Source organism: Bidens hawaiensis, unplaced genomic scaffold (assembly GCF_021521415.1).
Source record: "Bidens hawaiensis isolate Kalapana, Puna unplaced genomic scaffold, B.hawaiensis_p1.1 tig00047582_1, whole genome shotgun sequence".
Classification (NCBI taxonomy): Eukaryota; Viridiplantae; Streptophyta; class Magnoliopsida; order Asterales; family Asteraceae; genus Bidens; species Bidens hawaiensis.
In genome coordinates, this window is record NW_027498515.1 from 114,270 (window position 1) to 133,732 (window position 19,463).

Sequence of the window (19,463 nt, forward strand, 5' to 3'; positions counted from 1 at the left end):
ATAACCAAAAAAAAAAACCCAAAAAGTACTCGAAAAGATACCCGAAAAAAAATACCAGAAATACCCAAAAAAAGCGCAACTTCTTAAAAAACCTAATCTATACCCCAAAAAAACCCGAAAATAGGTTTTTTTCAGGTTTTTTTTTTTCAATATCCGAAAATAGGGTATTTAAATACCCGGTTTTACTGGTGTCTTCCCAACCCGGACCCGGTACACAAGGTATGGTTTTAGAGAAAATACCCGAACCCAAACCCGACCCGGGTATGATGAATATCCGATTTTTCAATACCCGGTCATATCCGAAACCTTCAGGTATTAGAGACCCCCGATTTGCGCACTAGGATGGATTGATGAAAGGCCCCAACAAAATCTGGGCTTTGGGCTAACACATAGACGTGTACCGACAGCCCACAGAATAAAAAGCCCATTAACTCTACCATTTAGCAACCCTTGTCTTCACAAAACCCCAATACTCTCAACTCTCGTTTCACATATAACTCTTGTCTCCGTGTCACGGCGTTTATTCCGTCAACTCCAGATTCATTTCACCTGCGTACAGGTAGGTTAAATTTTAACTAATTAAACTTGAATTCCATCAATTAATTGAAATATTAGATCATTAGTATGATATTATAGAGGCGTTTGTTGAATTGTAAAACTTATTTAATTTAGGTACTTGAATTCAATGAATTAGTTGAATTATTAGTATGATATTTTAGAGGCGTTAATGACGTCATGTCCTGTTGCTTCCAGAAAGCTCGAGTTCGAGTTTGGCTCATATATTATTTGTTGATTAAGTTATACATATATATATATATATATATATTTAATAATAATAATTTCATATAAAGCATAATATATGTTATTTAGTTGTATTTTTCATACTTTTATTAGTTTATGTATGACAATATTATTACGATATATTTTAGAGGCGTTGATGACGTCATGCCATGTCACTTCCAGAGAGCTCGAGCTCGAGTTCGGCTCATATATTATTTGTTGATTAAGTTATATATGTATATATATTTTAATAATAATAATTTAATATAGAACATAATATATATTATTTAGTTATATTTTTCATACTTTATTAGTTTATGTATAACAATATTATTACGATATTTTTCAGAGGCATTGATGACGTCATGTCATGTCACTTCCAGAGAGCTCGAGTTCGGCTCATATATTATTTGTTGATTAAGTTATATATGTATATATATTTTTAATAATAATAATTTAATATAGAACATAATATATATTATTTAGTTATATTTTTCATACTTTATTAGTTTATGTATAACAATATTATTACGATATTTTTCAGAGGCATTGATGACGTCATGTCATGTCACTTCCAGAGAGCTCGAGTTCGGCTCATATATTTTTTGTTGATTAAGTTATATATATATATATTTATATATATATATTTATTTAATAATAATAATTTAATATATAGCATAATATTCTTTAGTTATATTTTTCATACTTTTATTAGTTTATGTATAACAATATTATTACCTGAGGCGTTCATGGCGTCATGTCATTGTTCGTTGAATTGCAAAACTTATTTAGTTTAGGTTCAATATTAGCTGATTAAACTTGAATTCAATCAATTAATTGAAGTATTATTATGATATTCTAGAGGCGTTGATGACGTCATGTCATTTCTTAGGTTTTTAACCACTTGATTAACTCAGCTCGTTTCGAGCTTTATTTCTAAATCTCGAGCTCCGCTCATATATTATTTGTTGATTAAATGATATTGAGATAGATTTTTTAGTAATAATTTAATATAGAACATAATATATGTTGTTTAGGTATATTTTTCATACTTGTATTAGTTTATATATAACAATAGTGATTGAATAACTATATATATTATATATTTTAAATTAAAACCATATAAATAGTTGATTGAATTACAGATAGCTTGACCTCGGCTCGTTTCGGGCTTTATCTCTAAATCTCGAGCTCTGCTCATATATTATTTGTTCATTAAATTATATATATGTATATTTAAAATTGTTTAAATATATTTTCAAATAATACTTTAATATAAAACATAATGTATATTATCTAGTTATATTTTTCACACTTTTATTAGTTTATATATAACAATAGTGATTGAATAAATATATATGATTCAATATAAATAATAGGCTCGGTTAGTCTTGAGCTTGATAATTGAAGCTCAGGCTTGGGTTTGTTTGTTAAACAAGCTTATAAATAGGCTCGAGCACGCTTAAGCTCGGTTTGATTTGAGATTTTTGTAAGTTCATCTTGAGTAGCTTGCGAGCGGCTTTGCTCGTTTGCGTGACTAGTGATATTGTGCATTTATTTTGTTACTGGCACGTTGATGTTTTTTGAATACCAAAATTTAAGCACAAACTGATTCATCATTTTGCAGATTTTGGAGTAATTTAGGTGTGAAAAAATGGTGGAAGCTCTTGATCTGTTTTTGAAGATTGGATTAGATAAACGTACAGCGGAAAACACCATTGCTAACAATAAAGTCACCTCTAATCTCATTGCAGTGATTAAGGAGGTATGTTTCATGCTAGTACTAATATGATCTCATGCAGTTGATTCTGAACTCTAGTTCATCATTGTGTATTTGTGAGTAGGGCGGTAAACGAGCCGAACTGGTCCGGATGAGACCTTGTTCATGTTCATCCGTTAAGCCTTTGTTTACCGAATGGAGTTTTGTGTTCGTGTTCGTTCGTTAAGCAATTGAGCTTGTTTGTGTTTGTCCGTGCCCGTTCATTAATTTTGTAAACTGATGCAAACGAACGGTACCGAACACTAAAGGACACTAACGAACACAAAACATAAACAAACACAAACGAACATATATTAATTTGAGAATTATAATAATCACTAAATGAACACAGAATCACCAAAAAATCCATAAGTACACCACATGGTATCCATAAAAGCTTAACATAGTAATCATAAGCATAATTATATAAAAATATAAACAAAAATAGCAATAGTAAAATTCTAATAAACGAACATATAAATTTCAACGAACGTAACTATGAACCTAAACGAATAGATTACCGAACATTCACAAACACAATTCAACGGACGTGGCCTGTATTCGTGTTCGTTCGTTAAGCTTACGGCTTACTGAACGAAATTCATTGTTCAGGTTCGTTCAATTATTAAACCGATGAACATAAACGAGCTTCCCGCTGAGCGGTTCACGAATGGTTTGGTTCGTTTACAGCCCTGTGTGTGAGCTTAATTTGTGAAAATAATGTGTAGGAATCACTGAATCTGGAATAGTTAAAATTAATGTCATTGGACTTGATATACAAATGACATAACACTTAGAATCATCAGTTTACTAGTAATATATTAAAATATCTTCTTTTCCTATATTTGATAAACTTAGCGTTGAATAAAAAACCCTAGGTTTTATGAAATAGAACTTAAGTTTATAACGAATATAACTATCATAGTATGACACTATGACATCATTTAAGTTTTCATTTTTTGACAATCAATACGTAATATAACACAAACAAGTGTACGACTACAACCCTTGAAATACACATATGTACCTGTAGTTAACTAGTTTATTGAAAGCTATTAACGGGACAGTGAATTTGTGAAGCATAATTCTCTATGGCACACTCATCTTTATGTAATTAATAACATGTATGCAGGCAAATGTCACCGATGGATGTGAACGGTCTATTGGCAATCTTCTTTACACGGTTACTACAAAGTTCCCTTCTAATGCTCTTGTACATCGTCCCAAGTTGCTCGAATACATTGTTTCTTCTAAGGTTTCACTTTATTTGATTCTTTTAAGTAGTATGTGTTTAATGTTAAATTCTATTTGCATAATTAAAATACTTATACTTTATGGCAGATAAAAACTCCAGCTCAGGTAGAAGCTGCATTTGCATTTCTTACCGTCACTAGCTCAGATGGTCTTGATATCAGTAAATTTGAAGAAGCTTGTGGCGTTGGTATATTTGAACTTTATTATTGACTTTATGAATCTTTGATGTTAATTATTGTAAGTATTATAAACTTAGGATACAATTGTTTTATCTGGCAACAGGGATTGAGGTGTCCCCTGAAGACATAGAACGCACTGTTGATGAAATGTTTGAAGAAAAAAAGAGTGCTATTTTGGAGCAACGATACCGAACAAATGGTGAGTTCTAATCTCATAATGTCTATGAAGCTAATTATACTGTTCTATGTGGAAATGCGAATCTGACGTGTCTCATGATCATTGGCTGAAGTTGGTGATTTGTTTGCTCATGTACGGAAGAAGCAGCCGTGGGCCGATCCAAAGATTGTTAAGGTAAATCACTCACTTTTCTTTACGCCTGTAAACGAACGAACTGAGCCGTGGGCCGAACAAAGACGGACAAAGTTTTTTGTTCATTTAGTTAAACGAACGAACATGAACATGCCCGTGTGTTCATTTATGTTCGTTATTTAACGTTTTGTTCGTTAATATTTAAACTTTTTAGGCCCATTACAATATAGTCAGCTTTTATAGCTTTTCAAGCCCGACACATTGTTGTTCACATTCACTTTTAATTGGCTTAGCTGAGTTATGTTTGTTCATCTATGTTTAGTTACGCTCATTCGTGAACTATTCATTTATACTGTTAACGAATGAACATACATGAACACGCTCATTTTTTTTAACGTATAGACAGGGACAAGAAAACCTCATTCGTTTAATTGTCCGTGCTCGATTGTTCATTTTGTTAAAGTTAATCGAACGAGGGGGCATTGTGTCTTGATATATTATGCAAAAAGCCTTTTGTTAATATTTATTTGATTTCATAATGGTTGATTACAATGCATATTTTATATGTGTTTCAACAGAAACTGATAGATTCAAAGCTATATGAACTACTTGGTGAAAAAACCGAAGCCGATAATGAGAAGCCTGTGAAAAAGAAGAAAGAAAAAGTTGTTAAAGAGAAAGTAGAAGAAGAAAAAACTACCATTGAAGAAGAAATCAACCCTTATTTAATATTCCCTGCACCAGAGGAGAATTATAAGGTTGTAGTAACATTATTTAATCTCTCGACTTTTTAAGTATTTGCATCATGTTTTGACTTGTTTATCGTTGTTTTACAGGTTCATACAGAAGTATTTTTCAGTGATAGACCTGTGCTTAGAGCTTGTAACTCAAAAGAAATATTGGAAAAACATTTGAAGGAAACAGGTGGAAAAGTTCTGACCCGTTTTCCACCAGAACCCAATGGATATCTGCATATAGGTCATGCAAAGGTAAGTTGATATTGTTTCGTTATTCAATAGTGTACAAGTCATTATAGGATTTACCATATTTTTTTGCAAAGATTTGCCATAAATGGATACTGTTTTTCATATTAAAACCTATTTGCAGGCTATGTTTGTTGACTTTGGTCTTGCAAAAGAAAGAGGCGGTAGCTGTTATTTGAGGTAGAACTATTTTAAAAAGCATGAAAAACGCTTAAATGAAATTACTAAATTTTTATTAACTTGTAGGTATGATGATACTAATCCCGAAGCAGAGAAAAAGGAATATATTGATCATATTGAGGAAATCGTGAGTTGGATGGGATGGAAACCTTTCAAGGTATAAATTTAATAACTTAGTAATTGTGAACAAAATCAAGACCTTTTCTTGATTACCAAAAATATTTAATTTAATAAAGCAATAAATTTGCAGATCACATACACCAGTGATTATTTTCAAGAGCTATATGATTTAGCAGTCGAGCTTATACGCAGGGGTCATGCTTATGTTGATCACCAGGTTTTCTAATTACCATATTTTGTATGAGTGTACAACAAACTCATGACATAATAATTTAATTATATATATATATATACATATTTCTTGTGTAGACTGGTGATGAAATAAAAGAATACCGAGAGAAAAAGATGAACAGTCCATGGAGAGATCGGCCAATTTCAGAATCTCTCAAATTATTCAATGATATGAAAAATGGCATGATTGAAGAAGGAAAAGCTACACTTAGAATGAAACAAGATATGCAAAGCGATAATTTCAATATGTATGACCTCATTGCATATCGAATCAAGGTACAATATTATTGTCATTCCGACCAAATATATATTATTTCATTTTGACTTGATAATATTAATATTTTGGCTGACTTATATTTCTTCAGTTCACTCCTCATCCACATGCTGGAGACAAGTGGTGTATCTACCCGAGTTATGATTATGCACATTGCATTGTCGATTCTCTTGAAAATATCACACATTCGGTACGTTTATTGGGACCCACTTTTCACTTATTTTATTATTCACTATTAATAATTTTAATATGTTTTTTTTGTAGCTTTGCACACTTGAATTTGAAACGAGACGTGCTTCGTATTACTGGTTACTGGATGCACTAAGTTTATACCAGCCTTACGTCTGGGAATACTCACGCTTAAATATCACCAATACCGTGATGTCAAAGCGTAAGGTAAGTTATACATTTTTTAAATTTAAAAACAGTTGTATAAACAGTTAAAGTTCTTTAAAAAAATTATATAAATAATTACTTTGTAGTTGAATCGACTTGTGACCGAGAATTATGTGGACGGATGGGATGATCCGCGTTTGATGACATTAGCAGGATTGCGGCGTAGGGGTGTTACATCAACCGCAATAAACACTTTCGTTAGAGGAATCGGAATTACTAGAAGGTAATTTTAATTTTAATTTTTAATTCATGATTTTTAATTTATTTGTAAGTATTTAATGGTGCTTCACTTTGGTCTGCAGCGATGGTAGTATGATCCGTTTAGAACGCCTCGAATATCATGTGCGTGAAGAACTCAATAAAACCGCTTCTCGTGCGATGGTCGTGCTACATCCGTTAAAGGTATGCATATTTTAATACAATAAATTTAATAATTATGATTATGCAGTTATTTTTAATCTTTAGGTTTTATTGTGGTGGTTGTAGGTTGTTATAACTAATCTTGAACCGAATTCAGTAATAGACCTTGATGCTAAGAAATGGCCCGATGCCCCAAACGATGATGCTTCTTCTTACAAGGTTGAGTTTTTCTTCCCCTTTATTTGTATTATGATGTAAAGATATAATTATAATTTTTATAAATTTTTTATCTTTCAATTTCAGGTTCCGTTTTCAAATGTTGTTTATATTGAGCAATCCGATTTTAGGATGAAGGATTCGAAAGACTACTATGGACTTGCTCCTGAAAAAACAGTACTACTCAGGTGCTGCAATATTAATTCCGAATAATTTAGGGGTGCAAACGAGCCGAGCCCAAGCTCGACTAGGCTCGAGCTCGGCTTGTTTAACTTACACAGACCTCGAGCTCGAGCTCAGCTCGTTTCGAGCTCTATTTCAAAGCTCGGGCTCAACTCGTGGGTATATTTTCAAGCTCGAGGTTCGGCTCGGGCTTCGCTTGTTTACTATGTATCAATTTTTTTTATATAATCATAATTATTTTTATATATTTTTTTATTATAATTTTATGTATAAAATAATATATATTTTAGAAAATTATATAAATGGCAGGCTTGGTTAGGCTCTCGAGCCGGCTCGAGCTCAATAAGTGAAGCTCGGGCTTGAGCTCGGGCTCAGGCTCGATTAAGCTCGGTTCAATCAAACTTTTTAACGAGCCTATCTCGAGCAGCTCGCGAGCAGCTCGGCTCGTTTGCACCCCTAATTCCGATATAATTAACTTTTTTTATTATTAATTTATTATTTATATATATATTAATGATAATAATTTCAATGCAGATATGCATTTCCTATAAAGTGTACTGAAGTGGTGCTTTCCGATGACAAAAAGACAGTTATCGAGATCCACGCTGAGTATGATCCTTTCAAGAAAACAAAACCAAAGGCATATTTTTTACCATTTTTTAACATTTAGTTGGTTTATATATTATTATTATTATTATTATTAAATATTAAATAAAAATAAAAATACTCGGGGGGTGTGCAGGGTGTTCTTCATTGGGTTGCCGAGCCGTCACCAGGGGTTGACCCGTTGAAGGTGGAAGTCAGGCTGTTCGATAAACTGTTTCTTTCAGAGGTTGGCGATTTATATTAATTATCGGGCAATTCATTTTAAAGCAACATTAGTTAAACTAATAATTTTGTTTATACTGAGTTAGAATCCTGGAGAGCTTGACAACTGGCTTGATGACTTAAATCCCGCTTCGAAAGAGATAATACCGTGTGCGTATGCTGTACCGCCACTCAAATTTGCGGAAGTAGACGATAAGTTCCAGTTTGAAAGGCTTGGTAAGTTCTAGAACCTTCTCGTTGTCGCATAATTAACTAATTACTAGGTTTTAGGACCCCGCACTTTGTGACAGGACCATTAAATCGGAAAAAAAAATATGTAAAAACGTAAAATCACGAACGCGCTGCGAGTCGACGTGAAGTCAGTCTGTATCAGGTTACATCAAAACTAAACAAAAGAATTAAGCCCGTCAATGCCAAAATACAATAAATTATCACATGCAGAACAAATAAATGACACGCTACAGCTGTGAACCAACACGGTTTCGGTTAGTATAAGTGGTGCCAACACAAATTCCTGAACATAAATTATTAAGCCAAAAAAATATTTTAAAGGCGCGGTATCAGACGTTTAAATGCGGATATAAAAAGCATGCGACGATAGGATATTTTTAAATCATGGAAAAAATTTTGGTCATTGTAAAGACGAACCGTAGAATATCCGAAAGCAAAGTTGAAATCGTTTAAGTAACTGACAAATAAGCGTGTATAGCCGACATTTGCCTAATTTTAGTGTCTAAAATATAGTTTGTTAAATATTACAATTAGTTGAAAGAAAAAGTAAGTTAAAGAGAATAAAAACCATCATTTTAATTTATAGGCTAGTAATTTAGTCTAATAAAATATTAAAAAATTGAATAGTAAAAATGTGAGAAGTAAATCTACTTTTTAATATATATAATAATTTCAGAATTTTGTTATTGAAATATGAGTTTGTTTATGGCAGGATATTTTGTGGCTGATAAGGATTCGACTCCCGAAAAGCTCATCTTCAACAGGACGGTCACGCTACGAGACACCTATGGGAAAACTGGGAAGTAGATGAATTGTATGACTTCGTTTGTCCACTTACGATATTCGTACTTTTTTTTTGTCTGAAAATGAAAGTAAATCATAAAAATGGTTTGTTTTTTAAATTATTTGATAGGGGGTTAATGGTTAATGTCTTGTGTGTTGATGGTTAAAAGAGTAAGTTTGTTATTCAAAAGGGTAAATATGTTGCCAATATTTTAAAAAAGTTTAAAGGTTATACTTACCATCAAATATTTATAAAAAGCTTTATATTCCCTTGAATTAATGTTTGCATCTTTGTCATCAAACATAAAAATAGGAGGTAAACAATTGAAGTTTTGCAAGTATTTTGCGGTGACACTACGTTAAATTCGGTGGTCTGGGTTTAGTCTAAAGCGATTTAAGGTCATTTTCCTTTGCATCCGCAAGCGCGATCTCTCATAGATTTGTGAGAATTCTAGTGCTAGTAGTGCTTCTAAATAGCAGGGTTTTGTTAAAAGGGTTGTGCTAAATATATCTCACCGTCTTATTTTTACTTCCAGGTTTGACTCGTCGCTAACCCTAACTATTAATCGACTAAACCCGCAAATATGTCTGTTGACTAACTCCATTATTCACAAAAATCAGAAGGTTCACATATATGTGTGTCCCGCACCGGGGGGGGGGGTTGAAATTGCACTAATTGTGACGTTATTGTACTAATTTCGTGAAAATAACGTTAAAAGTGGCGGGCGGGCAATCATGCGTCATGTGATGGCGTTGATAGCCGAAAGACAATGGTACATACACTGATCGTACGACGTCCCGATGGTTGAGTGTTATGTGCCTTATGTCCAAGTCTTGATGCAAAACTTCTACCGAGTCGGGGGTCTCATCGAAGTAGCATCTCTATTTCTACGGAATAGATGTAAGATTGTCTACATATTACCCTCCTCGGACCCTACCACAGCTTTACTGTTGTAAGATTTGCTAAGTAATGGAATTTACTGAGTACAATGATAATAAAAAGGGTTCACATATATCATTAACAGTGATCTCAACTAGCAGGAACTAGATGTTCAAGTTCGGTTCCTTAACGATTTGGGATCAAAACGGTTCCAAGACAGTATAAACAAACACCAACCGTATAAAGTCTAGTTCTCGACACGAAAATTAGTAATTACCACAAACATAAACGTAAAAAAACAAGCAGCGAATAATAATTCAAAAACAGAATCACAAACTATCCCAAAACTTTTAAAGTCTTTTTAAGACCTGAATAAACTACCAGTTACACATTTATAAGCCATAAAAACAATATTATGCAAGTCTTTCATAGTCTCCACTAACAGAAACAAACCCGTATCACACTCGAACGCATTAGCTTAGCTTACGGGCTGTTGATGATTTCCATACCCGTTTGACACGTAACCAGATCCAGCTTCACCAACGTACACGCCAGAATCCTGATTCGGCCCCATGCCATACCCGTATCCATAACCGTACCCTCCACCTCCATACCCTTGTTTCCCGTTTGAATCCATTCGCTATCAAACATCACAAGTGAGAAAAATTCAAAACAAATTTGTATGTTAATATGTTATAAATTGTATTAAAAATAATTATAAATGTTTATATAGCATATGTTAGAGGATGAGATAAGGTATGTAAAAATATAGTGTACATCTCTAACAAACTAGATACGAAAGGACAATAATGCCCTTATGCATAACCATAGTTATCAAATGCGTTAGGCGCAAAAAAAGCGAGGGTCTGAGGAAAAATAAGCTCACTTAAATAAAACATTTAAAATATATTATGTATATGAAAAAGAGTGAATTGTGGTTTTCTTGGTTTTCGTCCCTGTGGTTTGTCCAAATCTGCGGTTTTAGTGCAGTAGTTTCAAATTTGCGATTTTCGTCCATGTGGTTTCATTTCACTTGCAATTAAACCCGAATTCACTAATCTTGTTAAGTCTGGTCGTTAAACCCATCAGCGTGTCCTTCACATGAGGGGCGGTTTTGCCCCATTTTTTTTTCCCAAAATACACCCCAGCCCCTCACGTGAGGGGGCTTGCGAATTAGGACTGGGGTTTATTTGGGGAGAAAAATGACAAAACTGCCTCTCACATGAAGGACACGCTGATGAGTTTAACGACCAGACTTAACAAGATTAGTGAATTCGGATTTAATTGCAAGTGAAATGAAACCACAGGGACGAAAATCGCATATTTGATACTATAGGACTAAAACCGAATATTGGACAAACCACAGGGACGAAAACTGCAGTTTACTCTATGAAGATAATACTATTCTTCAAATAAAATAAACAAAAGCTATTATATAACATTTAATATCATCCAATTAGTACAAAGAGTTTTAAAATAGTCAGGATTCAAATGTAAATCCAAAACTTGAATAACAAAATGTATCAATATAATGCCTTTGATGTTCTCATGTTCTTGGCATAGACAATGCCGAAGCGCTCACCTAAGAACTAGAAGCGCATTTATAGAGCCTCGCCTGAGAAACGGGCCTAGGCGCAAGAAGCGAGGGCTTTTAATAACTATGCACATAAAAAATATCTAACAAATAGAATGCTTACTTGTCTGCTAGCAGGCGTTTTACCCCACGATATGCGAACGGTTTGTTTGCCGATTACTGTACCATGCATGTTTTGAATTGCATCCTCGGCACTACTCCTATACGACAAAATTTTAAAATTAAAATTTAATATCTTTTTTTTATGTTTTTTTTGCTATAAACTATTCTATAACTTATGGTTACCTGTTTGCAAATCTGACAAAACCGCAACCTTTTCCTATAGGTATTTTGATCGATAAAATCTCGCCACATTGAATAAATGCTTGCCTTAAGTCTTCTTCGTTGACTTCTGAGTCAAGTCCACCCACAAAGATCTATAAAAAAATTTTTAAAAAAATATATATATAATGTTAATGAAGCTGAAAACTTAAAATAGATTATACTTACTGTTTTACAAAGAAACCAGCAACTCACCGTTGTGTTCGAAGTATCTTCATCAGATTGGGAGTTTTGAGGCATGACACCAAATGAACCGTTTCCACCCGCTAATATCACAGCTAAAAAATTATATTATGAAAGAAATTTATTTTACTTCATATGATTTTAGTAACCAGTTATGATTCTGTTATATGCTATGAATATTTACAGAACAAAATAAATTCGCTAGAAAAATGAAACTTGATATACATAATGGGTATGTTTGGCAAAACTAGCTGGAAGCTGAAAGTTGGTAGCTGTAGCTTTTTAGATATATTTAGGTGTTTGGCAGAGTAGCTGGAGCTTTTTAGATATATTTAGGTATTTGGCAGAGTAGCTGGAGCTTTTAATAAAATTAATTGGGTGCCAGCGCGGTGCGGCGGAGTGCGCGCGCAACCTGAGATCAACCGCATAATCAGTGTCAGTACGTGATTCACTTGATATTAGTGCACGCATAACCCGAATGCAGACGTGTACTTCGTGCAAAGACAGCAAGCGTGTAATCGTGGCGAAAATCAAGAAACAAAACTAAAATATACAGTAATTTCAAATAGATAGTTTTTTAAAACAACCTCTTTTGATTTGAAACCCTTTCCGACCCAACACCGTTTTTAACCTGAAACATGTTCTGGCCTGGCCCCTTTTGACCCAAAACCGTACCGACACGAACTAAACTAAATTAACCCTTTTTTATCGACTCGTTCCGACCCTAATTTGGTCTTACACATGACCCGAGCTCTTCTGACTCGACTTTTTGCCAATCGTAACCGGTAAAGAAGTATATCAATATCATACTCAAATTAAAGAGAATAAAATGCTCTTTTTTATGATGTAATGTGCATAAAAAAAAATTAACGTGTGAAAAAGTTATGGACTTTTAAAGAGTCATGGGGGTAGTTAGTTTTAAATAAGGGTAAAATATGTAACTATTATATAAATTAACAAAAGTTGATGAAAGTTCAAGTACCAAAATTGTAAATTCAATTGTAAAAGCTTGTAGCTTTTTCTCAAACGCTAGTAGTAGTAGCGTTTAGAAAAAGAGCTTTTTCTCATAATATAAAAGCTTCAAGCCCATTGAACCAAACAAGGCTTTTTGTTAGGTAGGAGCTTTTTCTTAAAAGCTTGAAGCTTAAAGCCCCTAAAAGCTCCTAAAAGCTTCTTGCCAAACACACTTAACTTTTTAATGTGTTACATTGGAATGCAAATATTACATTATCTGAACATTACAAATTACAATCAAAATAAAATAACAGATTACATTACATCAGAAAAAAGAACTTTATATACAAGAAATTATGGTAATTGAACTAAAAACAAATTGCTTTGCAATACTTTAAATAATGCAATAAATTGAGAAAAATATTTATCATTTAACTGAATAATACAGACAAAAAATTGTATTTACAAGACAGTTTTATAAATTTTTATATCTACAACACAAAAACTGTTTAAATTTTATTAATGTTAAAAGTATCATTTCTCCTGAATAAGGTTCTCTATACAGTTACATTGTTATGAAGTTTTTATATTTTCAAGACAAATAGTAAAAATTTTATAAAAGTTGAAGATAAAACATTTTACTAGAATAAGGTTCTTTTATATAATGAGTAAACAGCGGTTTTCGTCCCTGTGGTTTGTCCAAATCTGCGGTTTTTGTCCAATAGTTTCAAATTTGCGATTTTCGTCCCTGTTTAATGTTAAAAATATCATTTCCCTGTTAAGTCTGGTCGTTAAATCCATCAGCATGCTCCTTCACATGAGGGGCAGTTTTGTCATTTTTCTCCCCAAATAAACCCTAGTCCTAATTCGCAAGCCCCCTCTCGTGAGGGGCTGGTGTGTATTTTGGGAAAAAAAGGACAAAACTGCCCCTCATGTGAAGGGCACACGGATGTGTTTAACTACCAGACTTAACAGGATTAGTGAATTCGGGTCTAATTGCAAGTGAAATGAAACCACAGGGGCGAAAATTGCAAATTTAAAACTATTTGACTAAAACCGCAGATTTGGACAAATCACAGGGACAAAAACCGCAATTCACTCTTATATAATTAAAAAGTTAAGAACTTTTTGAATAAACTGTAAGAACTTTATAAAAGTGTTTAAAAATATCATTTTACCAAGATAAGGTTCTCAACAAAGTTAAAAGTTATGAACTTTTTATACTTACAAGACTAAAATTGTAAAAATTTTACAAATCAAGAAAAGGGGACCATAAGAAACACACCTTGTGATGGAAACTGTGGTTGACCATATTGTTGTTGACCCGACAGTTTCTTCGGTGTAGCAACACCGATACGCATGGGCCGGCTCGAACAATATTGACCGTTCATTTCATTCATAGCCTTCGATCTCTCACTTTCATCACTAAACCGAACAAACCCGTAACCTTTTGAACACATAGTATTTGTATCCACAACAACTTTTGCACCCTTAACTGATGGATACCGACTAGCAAACGTTTCAAGCAAAATTGAGTCGGTTACATTGGGCGCCAAATCACCTACAAATATAGATAAATCTGACCCGATGTCACCTCGCTTTTCTCCTGTGCTAAAACTAGCCCAGTTTAATCTAAAAACTTGATCGGTGTTCGGCATCATGGTCCCATTGCAGCTTTGAATGGCTTTTTCAGCAGCTGAATGAGTTTGAAATTCAACGAACCCGTAACGCTCAGATTGGCCCGTTTGTCTATTCCTTATAATCTTTATTGATTGTACCTGAACATTAAATCAAGATTACATTTTTAATATCAAGAAAAGATAAAAGTGCCTAAAGAATTTGCAGTTAATTTCCATTAATCAAAACACGATAACAAATCAAACAAAACATCAAGTTTTCGCTTCGATTATACAGTAAATTATGTATTCTAAATAGGTATTATTGGTAAAGACTAAAGATTATATTTTTTATTTCAAGAAAAGAAAACAATGCTCAAATAACTTGCAACTAATTTCCATTAATTAAAAGCAGAACTATAAATTAATGAATAAAACATAAGAACATCAAGTTTTCGGCTTTTCGCTTCGATTGTTCGGTAAATTATGGTAAAGATCACATTTTTAATTTCAAGCAAAGCAACAAGTGCCCAAATAATTTGCAGTTAATTTCCATTAATTAAAACCACCATCATAAATCAAACAATACAACTCAAAAATCATTTTTTCGGCAAGGTTGCAAAAGTCGCTAGGCGGACCTTAGGCGGCCGACTGGGGAGTTGGGAGTATTCGGAGAGTACTCGGTACATGGTAAATATAAAGAAAATTAATTTTTGGATATTATATATTTGACAAAATAAGCATAATTCACATCAAAAAGGTACTCTAGCTGACTTGGCGACTTTTGAATGACTTTTAACTGACTTCAGAGAATCCTAGCCCGACTTTTGTCCGATTTTTGACCGGCTTTTAACCGACTTTTAGAAAGTTCTAGCCTGACTAGCCCGACTTTTGACCGCCTAGCCCACCTCGCCCGAATTTTGCCCGACTTTGACCACCTCCGACTAATCTAGGCCGACTTGAAGAAAGTCTCCAAGGTAGGGATCCAAGGACCGACTAGTCAGCATTGGAATCCGACTTTTACAACAATGGTTTTCGGTTCGAATACAAAATATTCAGTAAATTATTATGTTTTTTGACCGTTGGGAGCCGAACAAACCCAAAAAAAAATTTATTTTTTCTATATAATTATACCCCATTTCACCCATTTTTATACCAAAACTTCAAACCTTCACCCAAAATCAATTCATCTTCTCAACTTTTTTTTAAAAAAATGGCTGGAAATTGGTACCCAAACCTTGATTCAGATTATCTTGACGATGATTTATGGTCGTCACCGCACCAACCGATGTTTTATTCGGAGCCGCAAGAATCATCCGGCTTTCAACCATCAAACACACAACCGTCTCCTAACTTTGTTGTTCCGGAGACACAAGAATCACACGGTGAAGCTACGGGACCAAAAAGACGCGTCCACCGGAAAAAACAAGTTGCAACGGACGGGTCGGGACCGGCTTCGACTCCGAGGACGAAACGGAAAGCCACTCCGTGGTCATCGGATGAGAAGGAAGCCTTGTGTCGGGCTTGGATAGTCATTTCTGAGGATCGGCGTTGCGGTAATTGTTTTAACGTTTTTAAAAATGATTTTTAATAAAAAAGTTAAATGGAAATCTAATTTATTTATTCATTTTGCAGCCGACTACGAAAAGAGCAAGATTTTTTGGACAAAGGTTAGAGAGACGTTCTACATGCTCGTTGGGAGTACAGAGCGGAACGCCGATATGATTTCGGGTCGGTGGTCCAAAATCAGAAAATTTGTCGGCTTGTTTACTAATCTTTTCAACAGGAACAGCGGTCGTATGAGACCAAGTGGCAGTGATGATTTGGCTGTTTACAATTTCACGGTCGAAGAGTGGAAGCAGGAGTGTTTGCGGAGGTATGGGATGGTGAAGACGTGGGACGATTTATTGTTGTGGGAGAGGTTGAAAAGGTGTTCCAAGTGGGTTGAGCTGGTGGCGCCGGACTTTGATGCGGAAGTAAGGGCGAAACGGACTAAAACTAGTTCGTCTGGAGCGTATAGCACTTCAACCGGGTCGGATTGCCGCGTTGGATTCGACCTAAACATTGCGGAGGAGGAAACGTCTTCACCGCCGAGGAGGCGGCCATTGGGAAGGGACGCCAAGGGGAAAAAACCGGCTGAGGGGGAAGCCGTAAACATCGCCAATCTTGTTGAATCCCTCAATAAATTCAACAAAACCATGGAGGTGGTCTCTAATGACAAAAAGGAAAAAAGTCGAATGAGAGATTTGGACTTTCTTACTAGAGACTTCAGTAACCTAAATCCGGTCGATCAAATGCTAATGGAAAAGCAAAAGGAACGTATCCGAAAGAGGTTGATCGAAGAAGACCAAGCCGAAGAATAAGAATAATGTTTTTTTTAGTACTTTAATTTTTATTTTATTTTTAGATATTAATGTGTTTTTTTTATTAATGTGTGTTTTTTTTAATAATTTATGAGTTTTTTTAATAATACGTTGTTTGAATATATTTATAAAAAAATAAAAAAAAAATTCGCTGGAGCCCCTGCTGGAGCCCCTCCACACCAGGACCAGGGGCTCCAACGGGGGCTCCAACACCCCCCTTATCCAGTTTCTCTCTCTGCCACACGTCATAATATTATTGGTTGGAGCCCCCATTAAAGCCCCCCACACCCCTCAGCCTTACTGGCATCCAATGTACTACCCTTATCTAAATCTTGTTTTTTCCTAAATCAGTAAAATTCCAAACAATAAAAAAAAATAATAATAACCTCAATTTTTATTAATAAATTAAAATACTCTAAATATTTCCCCTCAATTTCAGTAACAAATCCATTGACCTACACAAAAAACTTGAAGTAATAATTGATTACTGCATCCAATGTACTACCCTTATCTAAATCTTGGTTTTTTCCCAAATCAGTAAAATTGCAAAAAGAATAAAAGTAAAAAATAAATGACCAAACAATAATAATAATAATAATAATAATAATAATAACAACAACAACAAATAAATAAAAATCCAAATTTAAATCTTGTTTTTTCCCTAAATCAGTAAAACTGCAAACAAAAAAAAAATTCAATATCTTAACAAAGCAATAATGATAATAATAAATAGGGTTTGGATCAAATACAAATAACTTCTATCGTGAGGTATTTTATCATGAGAAATGCACAAATAACTATAGTAATTATTATTGCACTATTATTTTTTATAACATAATTACATAAGTACAATCTATAATTACTCTAGTTATTTGTATGTTTAGTATTTTAATTTTAATTGTCCCGGATCACACCCTATAAATAATAATAATAATAATAACAAATAAATAATAATCCTAATCTCAATCTTGTATTTACCCTAAATCAGTATAAAATTGCAAACAAAACAAATCAAAAATCTTAACAAAACAACAACAACAACAACAACAATAATAATAATAATAATAAATACCTCTCCGATCTGGGAAAAACAAGATTGAAGATAAGTCTCATCCATCCAATGATGCAGATCACCAACCCACACAGTTTTATTATCTTCACCACCACCTTGAAGAACCTGACTATTATTATTAATATTAATATTATTACTACTACTGGTTTGATATTGTTGTTGAAACTGTTGTTGATAATGGTAAGGCATGTATGGTGGTGGTGGTGGTGGCTGTTGGTACATCATAGCAGCAGCAGGATGATGATATTGTTGTTGCATAGCTAACCATTGTTGTTGTTGTTGTTGTTGGTATTGTTGCATAGCTAACCACTGTTGTTGTTGGTGGTGGTGTTGTTGGGTTAAGTCAGTGGTAGTGGTAGTGGTGGTGGTGGGTGGTTGCATATTGGTGGTGACGGCGGAGAGAGGTGGTGATGGTGATGGTGTGAGGTAGAAAAAGGAGGGGTCAAAGATGGGTGTAAACAAGATTTAAACAAATTGTGTTCGTAAAGATTTGTTAATATAATAATAATAATAATAATAAGAAAAGGGTTTTACGGTCGTGGGTGTTTGGGTGGCGGGTTTTTCCGGAACAGGAGATGGCGGGCTTGAGCTGCCTCGTCTTTAATAATAATAATAATAATAATAATAATAATAAAAGGTTTTACGGTCATGGGTGTTCAGGAGACGGGTTTTTACCGGAACAGGAGATGGCGGGCTTGAGCCGTCTCGTCCTGTCGTCGTAAGGGTGTGAACTTGATTTAAACAAACTTTTTAGTAAAGGTTTTTAATAATAATAATAGTAAAGGGTTTTGTTGTTGTGGGTGTGCGGATGAAGGGTTTTTTTTAGAAACATGAGCTGATGTGTTTGAGCTATCAGCCGTTGTATGTGATCATGGATGTATGTGTTTACCTTTTGTTTGGTTTTTGGATATTTTGGGGGACTTTTAGGAAAAGATTGTAGTTGTATTAGGTTGCTTAGATTAGTCAATGATGAAAGGATATTATAATGAAAGTGATTTGAAATAGTGATTAAGGTTTTTTAGCTTTTTTTAATGGCAAATGAGTCTTTTAAATGGGTTTGCTGAATAAATTCATTACATCGAGATATGTTCGTCTTTGATAAGGGGAAAACCCTCATATAAGGCCAACGCCCGTGAACACCCGCTCAAAGGCACGACAGTGCGGTGGGATAAAATCTGTTCAGTTCAAGGATTCAACTAGTGGCCGTCACATACTTGCCTAGTTTCCTATTATCACATGGTGCCGCCGAAACTAACTGATGGGAGCAGGAATCGAGCCTGGGTCACATGAAACACCAAGTCTCTTCCTTAGCACTCCATCACAAGCTCATTGGCAATATAATAATAAAGGGTTTTACAATAGTGGCCGTGCGGGTGATGGGGTTTTCTTGAAACAGAAAATAGCGGGCTTGAA

General features: G+C 34.3%; 2 protein-coding genes across 2 annotated transcripts; one reads left to right on the forward strand and one right to left on the reverse strand.

The window, feature by feature from the left end:
* The first annotated feature begins 2,425 nt into the window (after positions 1 to 2,425).
* Positions 2,426 to 9,091, forward strand: LOC143597118 (glutamine--tRNA ligase-like). Its single transcript, XM_077075710.1, has 21 exons — positions 2,426 to 2,545; positions 3,672 to 3,794; positions 3,881 to 3,980; positions 4,076 to 4,171; positions 4,263 to 4,324; positions 4,861 to 5,040; positions 5,119 to 5,271; positions 5,390 to 5,445; positions 5,512 to 5,602; positions 5,696 to 5,782; positions 5,875 to 6,072; positions 6,162 to 6,260; positions 6,335 to 6,466; positions 6,553 to 6,689; positions 6,769 to 6,868; positions 6,953 to 7,045; positions 7,130 to 7,230; positions 7,760 to 7,865; positions 7,968 to 8,057; positions 8,140 to 8,269; positions 8,997 to 9,091. The coding sequence occupies exons 1-21, from the start codon at positions 2,435 to 2,437 to the stop codon at positions 9,089 to 9,091; spliced, it is 2,340 nt and encodes a 779-aa protein (XP_076931825.1). The 5' UTR covers positions 2,426 to 2,434.
* A 1,267-nt stretch (positions 9,092 to 10,358) lies between these two features.
* LOC143597111 (polyadenylate-binding protein RBP47-like) lies at positions 10,359 to 18,431 on the reverse strand. Its single transcript, XM_077075703.1, has 6 exons — positions 18,051 to 18,431; positions 14,285 to 14,777; positions 12,058 to 12,140; positions 11,827 to 11,957; positions 11,645 to 11,741; positions 10,359 to 10,587 (listed from the first exon to the last, which is right to left on the reverse strand). The coding sequence occupies exons 1-6, from the start codon at positions 18,429 to 18,431 to the stop codon at positions 10,426 to 10,428; spliced, it is 1,347 nt and encodes a 448-aa protein (XP_076931818.1). The 3' UTR covers positions 10,359 to 10,425.
* Between the last annotated feature and the right edge of the window lie 1,032 nt (positions 18,432 to 19,463).

Bases quoted from the DNA above. Each gene is read 5' to 3' on its own strand.
- LOC143597118 (XM_077075710.1), top strand. From the start codon at position 2,435: ATGGTGGAAGCTCTTGATCTGTTTTTGAAGATTGGATTAGATAAACGT. The intron at 3,795-3,880 runs GTTTCACTTTAT...ACTTTATGGCAG, and splicing joins AATACATTGTTTCTTCTAAG to ATAAAAACTCCAGCTCAGGT. The intron at 5,272-5,389 runs GTAAGTTGATAT...ACCTATTTGCAG, and splicing joins TGCATATAGGTCATGCAAAG to GCTATGTTTGTTGACTTTGG.
- LOC143597111 (XM_077075703.1), bottom strand. From the start codon at position 18,431: ATGCAACCACCCACCACCACCACTACCACTACCACTGACTTAACCCAA. The intron at 11,958-12,057 runs GTGAGTTGCTGG...ATTTTTTTATAG, and splicing joins AAGATACTTCGAACACAACG to ATCTTTGTGGGTGGACTTGA. The intron at 10,588-11,644 runs GTAAGCATTCTA...GATGTTTGATAG, and splicing joins AAACGCCTGCTAGCAGACAA to CGAATGGATTCAAACGGGAA.